Source organism: Crocodylus siamensis, chromosome 4 (assembly GCF_052110815.1).
Source record: "Crocodylus siamensis isolate JL-2025a chromosome 4, ASM5211081v1, whole genome shotgun sequence".
Taxonomy (NCBI): domain Eukaryota; kingdom Metazoa; phylum Chordata; order Crocodylia; family Crocodylidae; genus Crocodylus; species Crocodylus siamensis.
In genome coordinates this window covers 86,288,851-86,307,021 of record NC_143398.1, presented here as the reverse complement: position 1 = coordinate 86,307,021, position 18,171 = coordinate 86,288,851, and the positions used below count along the sequence as shown (strand labels likewise).

At 42.4% G+C, this 18,171-nt stretch overlaps 2 protein-coding genes across 8 annotated transcripts in view; both read left to right on the top strand.

The window, feature by feature from the left end:
* The window catches only part of TCF20 (transcription factor 20), a 173,964-nt gene extending 159,715 nt beyond the window's left edge, over positions 1–14,249 (top strand). For 5 of the 7 annotated variants that reach the window (XM_090042712.1, XM_090042708.1, XM_090042711.1 and 2 more), the window contains 3 exons: positions 2,172–2,221; positions 5,267–5,394; positions 11,314–14,249. In XM_090042712.1, coding sequence (XP_089898838.1) covers positions 2,172–2,221; positions 5,267–5,350 — 134 coding nt within the window. In that variant the 3' untranslated portion in view covers positions 5,351–5,394; positions 11,314–14,249. The remainder of the gene's footprint in view (positions 1–2,171; positions 2,222–5,266; positions 5,395–11,313) is intronic. The other 2 variants (XM_090042714.1, XM_090042715.1) reach the window with 2 other exon arrangements.
* Positions 14,250–14,372: 123 nt separating this feature from the next.
* CYP2D6 (cytochrome P450 family 2 subfamily D member 6) overlaps positions 14,373–18,171 on the top strand; it is a 38,771-nt gene continuing 34,972 nt past the window's right edge. Inside the window, exons 1-2 of the mRNA XM_090042717.1 lie at positions 14,373–14,472; positions 16,966–17,065. Of these exons, the coding sequence (XP_089898843.1) occupies positions 17,021–17,065 (45 nt within the window). The 5' untranslated portion in view covers positions 14,373–14,472; positions 16,966–17,020. The remainder of the gene's footprint in view (positions 14,473–16,965; positions 17,066–18,171) is intronic.

Sequence of the window (18,171 nt, the reverse complement as noted above, 5' to 3'; positions counted from 1 at the left end):
TTTCTTAAGATTTTTGCATCCACTCCTCCTCCTTGTTCTCCATCACCTGGAATCAGATCCTGGTCTTTACATCAGTTTTCCAGACAGCATTTGTATTGTATGATATGTCAGAGGATTTTGACCCTAAATAAGGAAAAATATAGTTTAAAAATATGTTAAACTCTTAAGGGATAGAAACCCTCTTTCCTTGCAAATAGCACTGGAGTGATGGATGATAGGAAGGAGGTGGGGAGAGAGGAAGTGACAAAAAAAAGTATATGATGAAGCAATAATTTTTCCTTGACTCCTCCATTTAGGAAAAAAACAGTCCAAACAAATGAGATCCCTTCCCCTGTCTTTCCTGAACTGGCATAACTTTGTCCGGTGGTCTCTCTGCCTCTGCCTGAAGTTATTTTGAAGGGCTGACTAAAGCTTCCTCGTCTGTAATATAGGCGGTAGTGACCAGCAGTTTTTGCCATCTTACGCATATTTTGTTGCTTTTGTCAAATGCTGATAATGCCTCTCCAGTTCTCAGTGAGACAAGCTTCCTTATCCCTTAAAACACATAAGCAAAGGTGGCATTAATGGATAACTATATTGGCATTTTCAGTAAATATTGCCAATTTCAATAAAAATCTATGGTCAGTTCTTCTAACTCCAGTGATTGTTCAAATCAGGTGCGAGGCATTTTAACAGTAGGTGGTCTCTGACTGCTTGCCCCATAAGCAGTTCCTGCTTTGGGCATACATGGGATATTTAATCTGTCAACAGTGCTAAATTCACAGCACAAGAAAAAAGGTAGTCTTTGCTTTTTAATGTTTTATGTTTTGTTCTGGTGTTATGATACTATACAGTCATAATTCATGGTGGAAATCCCACCTTTATAATAAGAGAGCACAATTTTTGCTAATACTGTATTTGGAATTGTTGCCCTTAGGAAGATGAAGGGTTTTACTTCAAGTAACTTAGCAAAGAGTAGTAACTTAGCCTATTGCATGCTGCTTCCCTCTGATGTTGCAACAGAAGCATTTCATACCAGCAAGAGAAGCTCTGCCAAAGCTTGGGTGTCTAGAAAGCTTTTCCCTCAAGCCTTAGTTGCAGTCTCCTGCTGCCTGCTAAACTCTTCTAGCAGATTGGAACAGTAGGGAACTCTGGTTATGCTACATACTTAAGTGGGTTTTAAATTAACACATTTTATTTACCATCATGCTGCTTGCCAGTATTTGGGGAAGCTGGAGAAGATGAGAGGTCATAAAGTGCCCTGGTGAATTCTCTGCTACCAGAAAATGCAGGGGCTGGGTAACACCAGATTAGGGAGGTGGTGGTCTTCTGTCTTTTCCCATGGGTGGGAGAGGGGGAGGATGCCTAAGAGATGCAACTGAATTCCCAAGGAGGATAGCCCAACACTGCTTCTAGTCATGAAATGGAAAGATAGGATTCTTGAAATCCTTCAGTAGAAATCAAGAGCTCTGAAGTTTGCACAACCTGTTACCTTCAGCGTACTTTTTCTGTGGTTGCAGCTCTTAAGAGTCTAAGAAAAGTTAACTTAGCACCCTTTAGCATTGCTAAATTCACTCATAAAGCAAATCTAATTTCTCCCAGTTTTGTAACAGATGAAAATTATACAGACGTGAAGTGTGGAGGCAGATTTGAGAGCAGTATGAGTGACCAGACTATTGAGCATGGTGTCTGTAAAAGTGATTACCAGCTTTTGTGCTGGGAATAAGTCACCCCCTTCTTCCCCCCACAACACCCCTTACTCTTCCTCCTTCCCATGCTAGTGACAGATGCCTTTGGACAGGAATGAGAGGCACAAAGAAAGAATCATCTGTTAAGATCAGATGGGTGTGCCTGGTTTTTCCCATGTTTGTATTTCTAAAAGATGGAATCTATGGAGGGAGGAGAAATTTATACCTCTGTACTGATGATTCTTGTTCTTTACACAACAACAGTGAGGAAATTGGCAAGATTTGGTCTTTACATATTGATGACTGTAAGAATAATACCACTCAGGTCTCTTGGTAACTTTATTTACCAAAACATTCTTGTGGAAAACTTGACAAGATAGTTCTGTAAAAGATCTTTGAATCCAAAATGCATCTGGAAGGCGTGGTTAATACACATGACATCATGGAGGATGCATTTTTTTTTTTAAAGTACTAAATCAAATTGCTATCTCTCTTCTCCTGTAGATTGTTTACTAAATGAAGAGAACTTCTCAGTGAGGTGCCCGAAGCACAAGGTAAGAAGAACCCTTTTCCTCAGTGGGCCCATTCTGTGCTGCCCTCTGGTGGGGGCTGCATCTCATTTTTGTCTTTTAAATGAATAATTGTATATTTAGATAGCTTTAAACAATATTTCTGTAGTTCAGTGGGATGTATTCGGGGCACAGACACCTCCGTAGATGAAGATAGAGAATTAAGGAGATATGCATATTTCCAGATGTTGTCTAAACTCTTAGAGGCTCTTTAGAAAATCCAGCTTCATACTTAATGAGCTGCTCCTGTTGGAATGCTATAGTAAAACTTTCTGTTCAAGGTTTTTTCTAAAACTTGAGAGATGCAGGGAAAAAGGAAGAAAAGTAGCTGACAAAAAGGGTTTCATCGCTTTGGAAGCAAGGACCAACCAGAGATGGAAAGAGCTTAGTCCTCCTTCAGCAAGAGTTAGCAGGCTGAATACCTGGTAACTTGGCTGATTCTGTTTCCTCCTCACATCCTCAGTACAAGTTCCTGAAGTATCTGTCTATGAGGCAGCAGAATTTCTGTCACTTGTGTAAGTAGGTGATCAAAATGTCAGGTGGAATTGCTTTTTTCTTACTCAGCTAGTAAGAAACCATTTAAAATTTGTGAGAGAGTATAGATGGTACAACTGGGAAATTAGGTGGGGGAAGGATTTTGCTCTTCCGTATCTGCAGGAGGATATATTAGTCTCCATTCAGGTACAGTACTTGTTAGGAGCTTTCTCCTTCTGTGCCTGTGGTTAGAGTGACATCTGCTGGTAATTTGTTTTTTTACAGGAGGCAGTGATTACTGATTATCTGTAAAAGAGATTTGTATTCTTGTGCAGTGTGTTTTGTTCTTGTTGTTACTGTGTGGTGGTGGTTGTGTTACCCCAGTAGGAATACATACATTCACTTCAGTTTTGAAAATGTAGGGGGAGTGTTGATGTTTGCTTTTCATGTTAACTATGTAGTCCCCACCTAGCCTAGAATCCTCAGACAAGGATTTCCAGACAGTACCATGGACCAGCCTCTTTTCCCACCCTTTTATTTAAAGAAAATTTTTTTTGTCCTTTCAGTTGTGGAGATTTATGGTTCTTGCACTCTTTCAGGGTTAAATTGACATATGACTACCTACCTGAATTTGCAGGCAGCCTGAAACAGTAACTTAAAGATACAGTTTGATCCATCAGCTGGAAAAAACTACAGGAATGCTGTCTTTTGCCCAGCTCTTGACATCTGATTAGTGTGAATAGAAAGGATCAATACATGAGGACTATGCTTTATTGCTGCCCACTAAAAAAACATGCCAGAAGGGGAAAAATCTTACAGCTTTTCATCAGTCAGTTAGGTTCAAGTAGTACTGTTGTATTAGTATTAGCTGTTAGAACAAGGAAGTTATACCAGGAAAACACAGTTGTCTTATGACTACAGTTCAATCTGTTGTACAAGCTATTTGAGAACATATAAGTTCTGTTATCTGGTAAGCTTTGGAGGGAAAAAGGGTGCCAGCAACATTAAGAAGAGGTACTTGATGAAGCTACTAAAGCTTTACTGAAAATCCACTGCACATCTTTTCCCTATTTTGAGGTCAGGAGAGGGAGAGGTGTTCAGGAGCTTCTGTTTCACACCTAAGTTTTTGTTGGCTTTCATATAATAAAGTTGGAGATGCTTATTTGATCTCAGTGAAAATAAAAGGTTTTTCTTCACTTGAATGTGGTTTAGCCTTTGCATGAGACTTCACTAACTTGCTGGTTTGTTCTGAATGCTTTTTTAGGGGAGAATAACACCATCCTGCTCTTACGTATTGCTAATTGGGCAGAGGTTCTCAGCTAGATGTGGAGCCATTCCAGGCTCTGTCCAAGCATATTGAATATCACTCTAGTAAGATGATGCATGGAATAAATTAAAATACGACTTTGCAACAAATGAAAGTGTGAAAGTTGAGCCATTGGAGAAGGGAAGGGACTTCCAGTCAGACAGTTTTAAAAAAATTCTGTTTTTAACTTGTCAGTAGCTAACTAACATCTGACACCTCAGCTCTTCAATTCAGGTATGAGAGCTAACGTGATAAATCCTTTGAGAGATCCAGTAGGTCCTTTAGAATAGGGGTAGGCAGCCCCTGGCACATGTGACAGAGCATGGCATAAAAAGGCATTTTGCTTGGCTTGCATGCCTTAAGGAAGATGGCGAGGGAGCCATGAGGAGCCCAATCCTTGTAGCAGTGCAGCCTCTTCCCTGTCATCTGCCTTGAGGTGCATGTGCACCCACAGCCAGCAATGAAGCAGGGAAGGGCTCTGTAGACCGTAGTGCAGCTGCTTGCAACCTCTCTGCTTTCTTCTGTGAACAGCTTGGGCTCCATGGTGGGTAGCAGGGGCCTGCCCAGAACACTGCCTGACTGTGGCAGGCAGCCAGGAGGCTGCAAGGTCTGTGGAGCCCCAGCCTGGCTTGTCGCAGGGGCAGATTGCAGGGAAGGGGCCAGGGCTATGCTTCCACAATAAGGATTGGGCCCCTTGCAAAGCGCCCCCCTTCCCTTTCCTCCCCTGCTGCCGCCGCCCCCCCCCCCCGGGTCACAGCAACATCATACAAGTAAAGGTGGCAGATGATTTTGGCACTCTGCCCAAAAACATTGCCAACCCCTGTTTTAGAAGAATTAGGGAAGGACAAGCTCAGTATTCCATATTTCTAAGGTTGAATGACGGGCAAGAGAGGGAGCCTGCAGACCTCTTGTGTAAATCCTAAAGAAGCAGAAAGGGGTGTGTGCTCAGAGTTTATAAGACAGACGAACAAAACCTTTGTAGGTCACCTTCAAGTGGTGTTATTAAGTTCTTGCTCTGCTCCTTGTTGTTAAATTCTGTGGTTTTTTCTTTCTTTTTAAAATCAAAACATTCTTACAAAATGCTGACTTCTGTTACAGGGAAAATCCTGTCTGAAAATCTGTGCATGTCATTCCAGTACTGACTCTCTCTCTCTCTCTCTCTCTCTCTCTCTTTCTTTTATATATTTTTCTGTGTGTCTTTTGCTCTCCCTCATCCTCCTTCTCCTCCTTTTGGCTTGCTGGTTTGTCAGCCCCTCCCTCCTTGCTCTCTTCCCTCTTTGCAGAACAAGATGGTGAAAGGCAGCCTCAGCACAGAGCAGTCGGAGCGGGGGTGAGGGGGGAAGTGTGTTCCTGGGAATGGAAATAAAAGCAAGCACAGGTGAGTTGGGGAGAACTTTTTGTTCCCCCATGTCCTTCCCCACTTCTGTGGGGGAAGTGGATATTACTTGTGCCCCTTTGGAGGTTGTAATTGGATTTTCTTTAGTTTTTGTTCCTCTTTTTGCTTCAGGTTAGTGGTTTCATTTTGCATTTACTGGTAAAGGGCAAAGCTACCCTCTTATTTGCTGTTTTTTTCCCAATTGCTGTATTCATTGAAACCACCACCTGAGGTCTCCACTCATTTTATCTTCCTCTGTGTAGGAAGCTAGCAGATTATTCTTTATAATTCTTTTGGAACTTAATAGTAAATTACCTGAAAAGCTCATAGAGGTCTAGATTGCCATGTTATTAAACCTTTTACTGAGCAGGGAGGGGGGCAATGTAATTGTGTTTGTGTGAAGGTGATTATTACAAGTTTGCAGGCCTCTGGACTGCAGGATGCCTTTGAGAAAATTGGGGTAAGAAGTGACCTTTCCTATGGGCCTGTTACTCCTCCCCTTTTCCCTCCCCATCTACCCAGGCACTTTCCTCTTCCTTTTGAACAGAGTAGAGCTAAAGATGGTAGAGCTGTATCTGTTTGGCCCTGTAGCCATGAATCTGCAGTGCTTACTATATCTATCATTACCATTGTTGATTACACAGAGCAATTGAAAAATCCACTTCCTTGTACCTTGGATCTCCAAAGCATTCACTTAATTACCTCAAAATCCGAAAATCTTTCTCAGATCCATCTGATAGCTAGATGACCTAAATGAAATGAACATTCCGTCTCCAGTCAACGTCCATTGAAACAAGCCTGTTCTAAGCTACCACCCTCTTGGTACTAATGGGCTGTCTTGACCTCAGCTTGTTCATTTCTTACAGATTGGGTTGCCTTTGTGTCCCTTTCCTACAGTTCTGCAGGTGTGGGTTATCCTTTCACTTCTATTACCTCATCTAACGAGAACTGTCCCCCATCTCCCTGCTTCTCAGCAACTTCCTCTTTCAGTCTTACCTTAAAACCTTGCTTTGTTTCTCTGACTGAGTTACTGTGAAGTGGTTTTTGTGGTATTTTCTATGAAGGAAGTGAGATTTACCAAATAACGTTATGTTTTATTTATGAAAAAATAGCAACAAACTAGTGTTTGGTATGAACACTTTTTATACAGCTTGATTTAGCTCAGTTCTGTTATGCAATTTCTTGTTTTTGGTACATTCTCGTGTATACCTGGATTATCATTAAAGAAGAGTTACCCACTCAGCTAAGATTAGCCATTCATATTCTTCTCTCTCATTATTTTTGTTAATAAAATTGAAAAATCTTAATGATCACACTGAACTTTTCCATGTCCCTAAAATGTGTAAATGACTGTGTGGCTCAATGTGAGATGTTGGAATACTAGTCAGAGTGTTGCATCTGTTTTAATCGTCTGACGTTAGGGAAGACATGGAGCTGGTTCTTTGTAATCGTGGCTGAACACCTTTTTTTATAAAACTAGGAGCCAGTGAGCATAAGCATGCCATGATGTTCAGGTTTCACTCAGGTTTATTTTCTGCACAGACTTCCAACACTAGCCCCATCTCCAAGTTTAGTCTCAGTTTCATACTTAAACTATTGCAAGTTTCACAAGGTCAAGGGCCTGTCTGTTTGAATTTGTGAAGTACTTTGTTTAGCTCTAGAGCTCAGAGTATCATTTTATTCTCTTCCCTAAGCTCCTTTTAAAAGGTAGGTAAGCAGTGAGTCCAGGGTATTTGTCTTTGCTTGTGACAGGCTGTTCTTAGGTGAGTGAGAGGGTTTGGTTATGAGGAAGAAGAGAGTAGTTCTTCTGTCAATGTCTTTCCTTCCAGCCCTACTTTGCTCCTGGGCTCTTTTTGCTCCCTGCTGGAAGTGGTAGATGTTGCTTCTCAGTTATCCGTCCTGTCATTGTGGAATACAGGTCATCACGATGTGTGACAAATAACCAAAGTAACTGGGATCTGTTGCTTATGGGGGGCTTGGGATGGGAGCCCCTACCTAGGCTGTATATGGGGCACCAGGGGGGTGGGAAATGCCCCCTGCCCATTCTGCCTCTGGGTAGGTAGCATCCCCATTTAATTAATGCAGCCCTCCTTGCACAAATCATGTCCATTTGCACATAGTTAATGTTGGCTGTCCATTCTTCCCTTCCCTCATGCAGTTAAATTGGCCATCTCACTTGCAACCGATGCAACTTCCCTAGTCCGTAATGGGCTGCTTGCGACTTCTTCAGACTTCTCACAAGGGAAGATCTTTGTGTTCTTCCCATCCTGGTGATAAGTTTGTTCTCTGTGGAAGTTTGAATGGCCCCAGAGTTCCTCTAGCTGTGCTTGCTGGTAACTGCTGCTACAAGCTGCTCTGCTGACCAAGTGTCAGTGGGGCTGTTTGTGCCTTTGACATTCACAATATGCTCCATTACATGCTGTGGAAGGGGGAAGAAATAGATTCTCATAGACCTCAGTATGCCTGCTGAGGGTTCTGCAGCATCAGTGGCTTCAGAAGTGGTGCACGGAGGCCAGATGGAAGGAGGGGGACAGAGGGTCATAGGATCTAGTCAACAGGCTCTGTATAAAAAGCCTAGTATGAAAGTATAGAGTAATATGGACTTGGGGGCATCTTAACACTGACAATAATTTAACAGTCCTGTGGAGGAAAGGAATGGGGATACAAAGTGAAAAGTTTACTGATGCTCTTCTGGAAGTGGAGTGTCTCAGTGTCATTTTTCCACCTTTGCTTCTGCCCCAGCAACTTCTCATTTGGAAATACTGTGCTGCCTCTTTTTTTCTTAAGGAGGTTGTCTAATAGATTTGTCCCCTTTTTACCATGGTTTTATGCCCCCAAATGAAAGCTTATCAGGGCCTGGGCACCCTGTTTTAAAGGGAAGCTTGCTGCATAAAGGTGGTATTAATGAAACTTCATGGAAATTCTGTAACTGTCCTCTGGTAATAGATAAGCTGTCCTTTTGCTGTTTTGGCAGGGGAATGTGGTGTGAAGTAGACTCTTAGGACAGGAATAGGCTGTGGGAGGTATCCTTTTGCTTTTGTTTTGCTCGGTTTACTACTTGGCCCAGCAGGGTAAGAGGAGCCCTTCCCTTTGGTTCTCTGGATCAGTTCCAGGCAAGTCAGTGGATTGTGTCTCTGTTTGTAGCTTGTCTCTTCCTGAGCCAGTTGCCCCTAGAACTTTTGGATCAGTTCCAGATATGGAGAGTAAATGTGTGCGATTGAGCCTGGTGCTCTGGATCTTTGCCAGGAAGAGAGTGGGATTGTATGTGGTGAGCCTGTTTCCTCCCTGAGCCAGTGCCTAATGCTCTGGCTTGATTCCAAGCATGGGCAAGCTACAGTTGTACAGAAGCCAGAGGCAGCAGCATGTCCTTGCCACTCCTTCAGTAAGGGCTCACAGTTGCACAGTAATGAACACCAACAGGGATCAGCTGCCTGAGCTGTCTAGGAACCTTCCTCCCTCTTTTGTGATATTACCTATGTGGAAATGTCTGACTTTGTTTTAATTTTTACACGCTTATATCATGTCTTTTGGCTTGGTGTGGAAATTGTAGCAGCAACAATTTTTTTTTGTGGGAGGCCCTAGTGATACTAACTGCAGTACATGTGCAGCTGATACTGTGGGGTTTGTTTTGACCTGAGTTCACCAACTGGGGAGAGGAGGAAGGGATATATAAGCCATATATGAGTGACAGCAAAGGACTCAATCCCAATAAACAAATCAGTCTTGGATCTCAGATGAGATATAGGAGGAAAAACAATATATAGGGTTGTCCATTTTTTTTTGGCAGTAGCAGTTTGTCAAGGGAGGCTGAAGTAATTAGAAGAAAATGAACAGAAAATATCCAGCTTTGACTCCTTTTTGCTCAACCTTTAGTCAGAAGTTTTAATAAGGTTAGGATATTTGTTTGTAGGACTCTTTGAGGGGTATAATTAAATTTCTAAAATTTTAGAGGAGGAATTGCTATTTTAGACTTTTTAGTTTAAGATGCCTTAATTCTGCTCCTCACCCTAACCTTGTCCCTGAAGGTGAGCAAACTGGGAACAACAGAAATAAGTTTTAGTTTTACAGAAAAAGCACTAATTCTCTAGAGTAGTGGTTCTCAACCTTCTAAGACTTGAGAGACCCCCACGGAAAATGCCAGCTCTTAGTTTTTCACTTCTTGGTTGTTTTTTTTTGTTTTTTTTTTTTACTACTGAGAAATAATACTACAATTCTTGCGTTGCGAAGGACTCAGACCAGGACAGGTCAGAATGGTTTTTTTTTTAATACTGTGTATTTCTATATGAAATCTCTGGGTTTGTCTTGTGAATCATGTTTGTACAAGTAACTGTGCCATGGCACCCTGGTTGACAGTGATTGATCACATTGTGAAATTGGAAATGGGATACAAAACCTATAAACTTTGACATACATTCTGTTGAAAGGGTGAATTGATATTCAGTGAACGTTGTAACTGATCTGTATGAAATGTGCTGGGAAGTTTCAGTGCAGTTCTAATGGGCAGGTACCACATGACAGAAACTACCATTATACTTTTTTATTTGGGCTCCTTTTATAGCCAGGTTTAATATACAAGCTAAGGACTTTGGTGCACCAGTAAATATTTTTTTGTGTGATTGTTAACCAATTATATCAGCCAGTACCAATCTAGTAGCTGGTATTCAACCTGGCCTCTTGGAGAGCAGCATCTAACTGGTAAGTCTGTAGGGAGAAGGGGCATGGGCAGATCAAGGCCCCCATAATGAGGGAGGGAATGGAGCTGGGGCAGGGGCAGGGACAGGCGCTTCCCAGCCAGAGTGGGGCACAGGATGCAGGTGGCTTGTCAAGGGGGGATGGGGAGTGGCTGCCTGCCACTGTATGCTCCCCTGGTGGAGGCATGGGGGCCATGTGCTCCCTGGATTTGTGCGTGGGCTCGGGATCAGGGGCTGTGCTCACCTCTTCCTGGGGGCTGTGGCTGTGCTCAGAGTGGGCAACTGTGGCAGTGGGAAGGGTGGCTATGGAGAATTTTGGGGTGGCTCCCAGCACCGCTGCCGGCTCCCACCCTGTCCCTGCCCAGCCTGAGAACAGCCCTGGCCCAGTCCCTTGCTGGTGCAGCCCCTAGCCTTGAGCCTGCAAGAGGCAGCGTGTCCTCGCCCTGCACACAAATCCTGGGGCCACATGCCCCCCATGCTGCCCCTGGGGATGTGCAGAAAGGCAGGGAATCGTTCCTCCTTTTCACCACATTTGCTGGATGAGCTGCCTGGAGCTCCATTCCCCACCCCACTCCATCTGGGCAGTGCCTGCCCCAGCCCCATTCTCTCCCTGATTGTTTGGGGCCTTAGCCCCAGGCAACCCCTCTCCCCCCCCCGACTTGCACAGGACACTGCTCTCCATGCTGCCCAGCTGCTTTCCTGGCTGTGTGCATGCTGTGGCTGTACACGCGCATGCAGCATTTATCAGTAAAAATTGTTGGCTATACCAGCCAAAAAAAGCTGGTTGCTGACCATGTCAATTTTCCCTTTATTGGTGCTGATCTGATATGGACCAGTATATCAGCGCACCTCTACTAAGAACTTACTGGAGTGTGGAGAAAGCAGTTCTCTCTTATTAGGCCTCTAACTTTGAGGTGGAGGAGAGGAGTTTATGTTGCTGTTTTCATGCTGTACCACCTCTGTAGCTAAATATAATTCAGTTTTGTTTTTTTGTTTGGTGGGGAGGGGTTGTTAATCTATTGATACCTTTTACCATATACCTTTCTTTTTTTTAAAAAGAAATATGCACTATCATGCTCCCATTTATCTCATCTTGACTAGGTTTGACCTTCTGGTATTACTGCCAGGACAAGTTATTGAGTAAGCTTCTCAGAAGTCCTGGTGGCAAGCTTGATCAGTTGTAGGGGTAACTGTAATTGTTCTAATATTGCTGTTTTTGTTTGCTTTGCAGGTTAGGCTGTTGAGATAAAGGGCGGTGGACATTCGTGACTGAATGGATTCTCTCCCGCTGTGCAGCCATGCCCCCTCTTGATGTGCCTGCCAATGCCAGCACTTCCTTCATAAATTCGTACATCACACTCAAAACTGATGACATCACAGAATATGACCAAGGAGTCTGAACCAGCTGTTTCCATGGACACAATCTCCATAGTGACAGTGGGGAGGGGAGGGAAAAGAGGAAACAGGTGGGGGGAATTAAAGAGGGAGGGATAAATATATATATATATATATAAATATATATATATAAAGATCTATTTTTTAGTCTTGAAAGACTTTGTTTTAAATGAAAGGTGCGCTATCCCTTTTTATGCTTTTGATTACATTGTGAAAACCCAGATAAATTCAAAATGTCTTCTAACTCTCAGAAAATGTTAAGTCCAAAATGCTCCTGAAGCTTCACATTTAGTTGTTAAGGAAGTGGAGGTAGGAGCTCCCCTAACCAATTAGTCTCCTTCCGCTCACCACCTCCCAACAGTTTCCAGAAGAAGAGTTCAAGGTTTAAAGAAAACAGCATCGTGACAAATTGTCAGAGGGGTGAGAGGAAGGACTGGATGGCTGCAGGCAATGGGATGCTGGTATCTGCGGGACAGGAGGTTATGATTTTTTTTTTTTCCTCTTCTTTTCAAGAAACACTATTTATTTTTTATTAACAGTGGAAGCCTGAAGAATATCTGAAGACTCCTAGGTCATGTGACTTGTGAAGTAAGAGGTAGCTGCTGCTAGCTAAAGTACACACACGCTTATACCTTTTTCATCTGGAAACATCTTCACCAAATGGTGGGATGGGAACTTCTGCCATTTCTGGCAATGATGTACACCCCCAAATCATTCCAAGAAGCTGCCTTCTGTTTTGAAGGCAGGCTAGAGGAAGATACTGGTTTGTCTGCCAAGTTGGGGAACTGCACAGGAAGTCTGAATGTTGGTGGAATCCATGTGTGTGTAAACTGTTCAGGAAACTCCAGTTAGCCCTTCTTCTTTGTTTTTGTTTTGTTTTGTTTTGTTTTTTTCAAAGGAAGGAAGGGGGAATGTCAGTTTAACAGCCTACGCTCTATGGTTACTTTGGGGGTTTTTTGTAAATTGTGTAATTTTTAAACATTTGAGTTTTAAAAACAAACAATTTCTCTTGTTAAGGCCTTAAGAAAGGGGTTAGTGCATCTTTCAGGGGTCACTCTGCCATGGGAATAAAATAGCTGTTTCACAAACAGTTTTATATAAAAAAAAAAAAGCTTAAAAAAACAAAAAAACTAATAAACTTCATTTTAACCTTGTTTCCTTTTGCTTTGTGCAAACTTATTCTGCCCAAATGGAAGAGGAGACTATAACTGCCACTTTATGCATTATTTACTTTATGATATCCTTCAGTGATGGGATTTGCTTAACCTGCTGAACAGGTGCAAGGCGTGGCACCCCGTAAAAGCTTCTATTTATAAAAATGTAAGATTTATATGGTGCAAGGGACATAGCCAGGAGGGCCATTTGACTGGCTGAACTTACAGGTCACTTGCAGCAGTATTATTGCACATCATACCTGACTGTTCATCCCTAGGTTGTTATCATGTTCTAGCAATTTCACACAGTGCACTACTTGCTAGGAAGTATTTTTAGAGAAGGAACTAGCTAGATTGACTTGAAATCTGGAACAAGGCTTGGATGGGGTAGGAATGGAAGGCTTTTAAAAATTAAGTACTGAATGCCTGTTCTGCTGCTTGGGTTTTGGAGCATTCAGCACATAAACACGTAATGTTTTCAGACCTGTATTTAAATTGGAAAAAAAGATAATTTTTCAAACTCAGAGCTATTTATCAATGTTGTTTGTTTTCCTAGATATTGCTACCTCTCATACGTATTTAAAAACAAAGGGTGTTCTTGCCATTCTTTGCTTGCTTCTTTCCCAGTAGCAGGTTCTGAAGTCAGATTGTCTTTCTGTGCTAGAAAGTAGACCTGTAGTGACAATTTTTGTCACTAACATGTCCCTCTGAACTGGTGCTGAGAAATGTTTAATTGGTGGTGTAGTTGGAACAAATCATTGTCACTATAGTTGGTGTGATTAAGTTGATGATTTCTTTCATATTGAATAAGATTGGCTTCTTCTGTCATCTGATTTACTGTACATGACTTGAAGCAATGAGATGCTTATTGGCATATATCAGTAATATTTGTAATGAATCTGCTGTGCTGTACTAGACCAGCAGAGAACAGTGTGATGAATCTCCTGGGACTGATCCTCTGCTTTTTATTTGACCAGGAGGGAAACGTTCTGTGGTAGTTGGAAGGCTGGTGGGAGACCTGAAAGGATAGCATCCCAGGCAGCCGTTCCTGTGGCCTGTTCATGGCGACTGAGCTGTGGATTCTAGAGCTGCCTGTGTGCTCAGTCACCTTGGTTAAAGATGCACAGGACTTAGATGTTAACCAGTTGTTTTCCTCTAATTACATTGGCAGTGCCCTTGTCTCCCCTGCTTTTACTTCTGGCATATTCTTGGTGTTTTTGGGTATTGTGCCTTGTAGTTGTGTGCGAGGATGGCAATTTTAGAGATTCCCTGGGTAAATAATAGCCTGCGAATGTGGGGGACTGGATTCTGTGGGCCAGGAGGCCCTTTATAGTAGTATGTTCATGTGTAAATAAATGATTGCAGTCATAACTCCATTACATATATTTCTCAGTCATCAGTTGGCCAAGTATCAATGCTGTTTTCAGAGGGTTGAGTTTGCTAGGAGAGAAGTTGAAAGCTTAATAATTCTCATAATCAGTGAGGTATTCAAAGAACATGAAGTTATCCCAAAATCACTAATGGCAAGCCAGAAGGAATTAGAACAGCCACATGACTTATTGTGAAGGACTCAGATTGTCTTGCCACAGTTCGAAATAAAAATGCAACTGGATAAGAACATGCAAAGCGTCAAACATTTTGTACATGGGTTTCAAAATCTATTCAACTCACTGGGCCAGCACTGATGGAAGAATTGCTGATGCTGCTTGATGCTGAGGACCAAAGCTGTTTCAAAGAACTGGAAAGCTTTGGTCAATTTGAAACTTGTTTAGCAGAAATGAGCTGCAGCAAGGACTTACTGAAGTGGAGAACTGCAGACTACTTTGAAGCCAACAGCTTGGGTGAGGAAATAAGCCAAAGTACCTTGGATAAGATGCATCCTCTAAAACACCTTGTAAAGGCCCAGAGAGGAGTGATCTAATGTCATCTTTCTGGGGGACACATTTCACTTTTATGTAAACAATATCCCAAATGAGTAGCTGAGGAGATGAACACAAAGATAAGGGGAAGTGGGAATGAGCTCTATCATCTAATTAGTAGATCATCTCTGGTGCTGCTGAATGTAATTCAAGAAAAAGGAGTTATTCTGATTTGTGAAAAAGCCTTGATACAAAGGGATCACTAAGCTGTCTAGGGCTCAGCTAAGTACAAAAAGAAGGAAAGAAAGAGTCCTATCCTTACCCAGTTCGTGAAAATTGCTGGCACCAAACTGGCAGGATGGGGAAGGATCATTAGCAGAAATAAATAACGTTACAGATTATTTGAATATCTGCCAGTTGAATAATAGCAATGGGAGATTGATTATTAAATGCATGAAGGAGTACTTTAAACACAGTAATTCCATGCACTGTTTCAAGGATTGTGGTTATTAGACCATAAGTATTAAATATTGGGGGAACAGATGTATAAAATCAAACCACCTAATTACTGTAGAAGAGAGATGTGTGGTTCCCAGTCAAAAATCGATCAAAAAATCGGGAGAGTTGGGTTTAAGCATGGATCTCTAGAACTGGATCAAGTATTCTGGATCATGGAGGATGGATGAGTTCATTATTGGTCTGGATTTTCTTGTGGCTAATATTTGTGAAAGTGATGCCAGGAAAAATAGAAATACCATCTAGAAAATGCCTTTTGCAGGTGTGGCTCATATTTTGCAGGTGGTCAGTTTGTTAAAAAAAGAAAGAAAAAAGGTTTCCTTTTGTGAGGAGCTGTAACAGTATGGCTGAGACTGTTCAATGGGGGACAGGACCAACGGGGTAGAATTTGAGTTATTTCTGCTCAGTCCCAAGCAGAAAGTTTCCTGATCAGTGACTTAATATTTCTTTTTGTTTACTCTCTACTGTTTATTCAAGAGGGAGATGGGGGAACCAAAGTGGCAACGTGTGAACCAGATAAATTGGCATGAGCAAAGATGATCTTCCAGAGTCTTTTACTAGAATTGGTGCAGTGCAATGCTGGATGTTTTAGACAGGGAGCAGTAAGAAGGTCTGAGGAACCTCTCTGCTAAGGAACTGAGAGTTGCTTTACTCACCCAATAACAGGGTTGTCTATGCTATGGGCTGCAGAGCTGTGGAAGAAGAGCACCTTCACCTTCCCTGCATCCAGCAGAGTTGTATCAGCAGCAGGGGTTTTACTATCAGAGAGCTATGTCACCTAGAGGAGAATATGGTCTTTTCACATCCCTGTCATACATATGCTGGTGGAACTCAGATATATAGAAGGCTGAAAATGAGAGGCATGGCACCTGGTATAGCTCAAGACTGACACTGTAGAGCCAACTCATGAAGCAGGGACGTCACCAGTTGATTTCAAAGTGGAAGGTCTTTACAAGGTTTTGTCAAAATGTATCAGGAAGGCATAACTGAACCAGCCCTCTCACCTTGCCTATCTTTCTGATTTAAGAAGAAAGATGGGAGCATTGGATTTTATATGGACTGTGGGAATACTAAACAGTGTAACTTGAATGCTTTTCAGTCACCCTGAATAGATGAGCTCCTGACTGAGGTAGTAATACCAAACTCAAAATATAGTATATATCAGGCAATCTCAGAGCTTACAAAGGATGTAAGTATCATTGTCCTCTTTTTAGTAACAGGGAAACTGAAACAAGTGTTTTAAATCTATTTTCTGTGCTTGAAAATAGCTGTTGGCAGGTGGAATTGGATCTGAAAAACTGTATGACTGGCTTTGCAGCAGGGCAAGTGCTGTATGATTTAAAGTAATGGTTTCTGGCTGTAATGGCTTCTGTAATGTTACCTTATGAGGAGAGGCTTACAGCAAGACCCTTTCCACCTGTGTCTCTGGATTAAATCCTAATGTGTGGCTGAAACCTCTGAGTGGGAGCTGATACATTTACAAATGCATCTGAATAAGCAAAAGAGTGCCAGTTTGAAACCGGTCCCAAAGAACTCAGAGTTCCCGTACTTTGAGCACAGAATCGGTGAGGGCATTTCCACTGACAGAAAACTGAGCCGGTACTGAACTGACCATCTCTCTGATGCTAATATTTGTACCATGTACCTTTTGGGGTCTGCTCCATCTATAGAAAGTTTGATTATCAGTTTGCCAGGGTAGCAAAATAATTGCCTAAACTGGGAGGAAAAAGGAAACCGTTTCCTTAATCCCTGGAGAAGGGAGGAGGGGGCTTACCCCTGCAGTCTTTATCCTATCCGTGTTATAAACTCCCTTTTTGATTAGATACAAAGGTTAGCAAAGACTACACTGGCCCAAGAACTCAAAGGATTTGAAAGAGCATAGCTTATTCAACAAAAGTCTAAGCACTTCATGCTGATCATGGGATGGAGGGTCCCAGTAAACCTCTTGTGCTGTTTCAGAAAAGGAGCAAAGTCCAGATGATCCAAATTTCTATGTAGAAATTCTGCAGGCTATATGGACAAATTGAAGAAGGACATCACTGCAATATGGAATATACAGGTAAGCCATGATGGGGATATAAAGTAGGATCCAGTTGCATTGTGACAGCTCCTCACAAAAGAGGCTGTACTCAGTTGTTGCCAATTTGATTTCTTGTGCAAGGTGGTTTGCCACAGGGTGTGTCAGTAGTGAAGGCTGGTATCCCAGTATCCTTTGCTTCCCTGCCTTCCACCACTGTAATGTAGGATAATTGCAGAAGAGCAGTGTGAGAATTTTGGAGGGGCATAGCCAGATATTTTCAATGGACACCCAATAATCGCTGGATATCTTTTTTTGCTTCTTTCTTTCACTGAGAGAAGCATTTCATTTGCAACCTGCTAAGTCATGTGCCAGCTTGAGGCCTTAACTTACTATTAACCAGTCAATACCAAATTGCTGATGGATCTCGCTTTCCATTGTGAGGTATGCAGTTTCTTGCAAATCCTCACCAGTATGAGTGAGCAGATATAGTTCATAAGGCAGCAGGACCAGCACCAATGGGCAGAGATGGATTGCTGTAGTTGTGGGCAGAAGTAACAATTGAAACATTTAAAAAGTGGCAGATGATACATCCAAATTGATACCGCTTTAAATCGGGTGCTATTTTGAACCATTTCACTTCATGTGCATTGGGAGAGGACTGAAAAATTCTCCAGAATCCTACCGTGCTTTGTTCCCTGTCTTTATCCCATTGACTCCACAGGGGAAGGAGCAAGAGCAGGCTGGACAGCCAGGCTGTCCAGCTGCTAACCTGTTCGGAGGGGCTGGTGGAGGAGTGGAGCCACGTGTTGCTGCAGCCTCCTGTAGTGTCCCCTGGCTGGAGCATGCCCAGCTGCATGCAACTACAACAATTATTTTTAAAGCTTTTCAGACAGGGTTGTGACAGGCTATGCATATGTCTAGTGGCACGAACACTATCTTTTTAAAAAATATTTCCAAATCCATTAACCTCGGAAATATTTAAATTGTTATTTCTGCCTGTACCCTTTGCCCAGTACTTACTGCTTCTGTTCCACCTACCTGATGCCAGTGAAGTACCAGAAAACAAGGCTCTCCTAACAGTGACCAAGGATGGCCTGCTGTGGAACACACTTCTGAAGGTTGACCACCAGTTCTGAGTGTGGGGA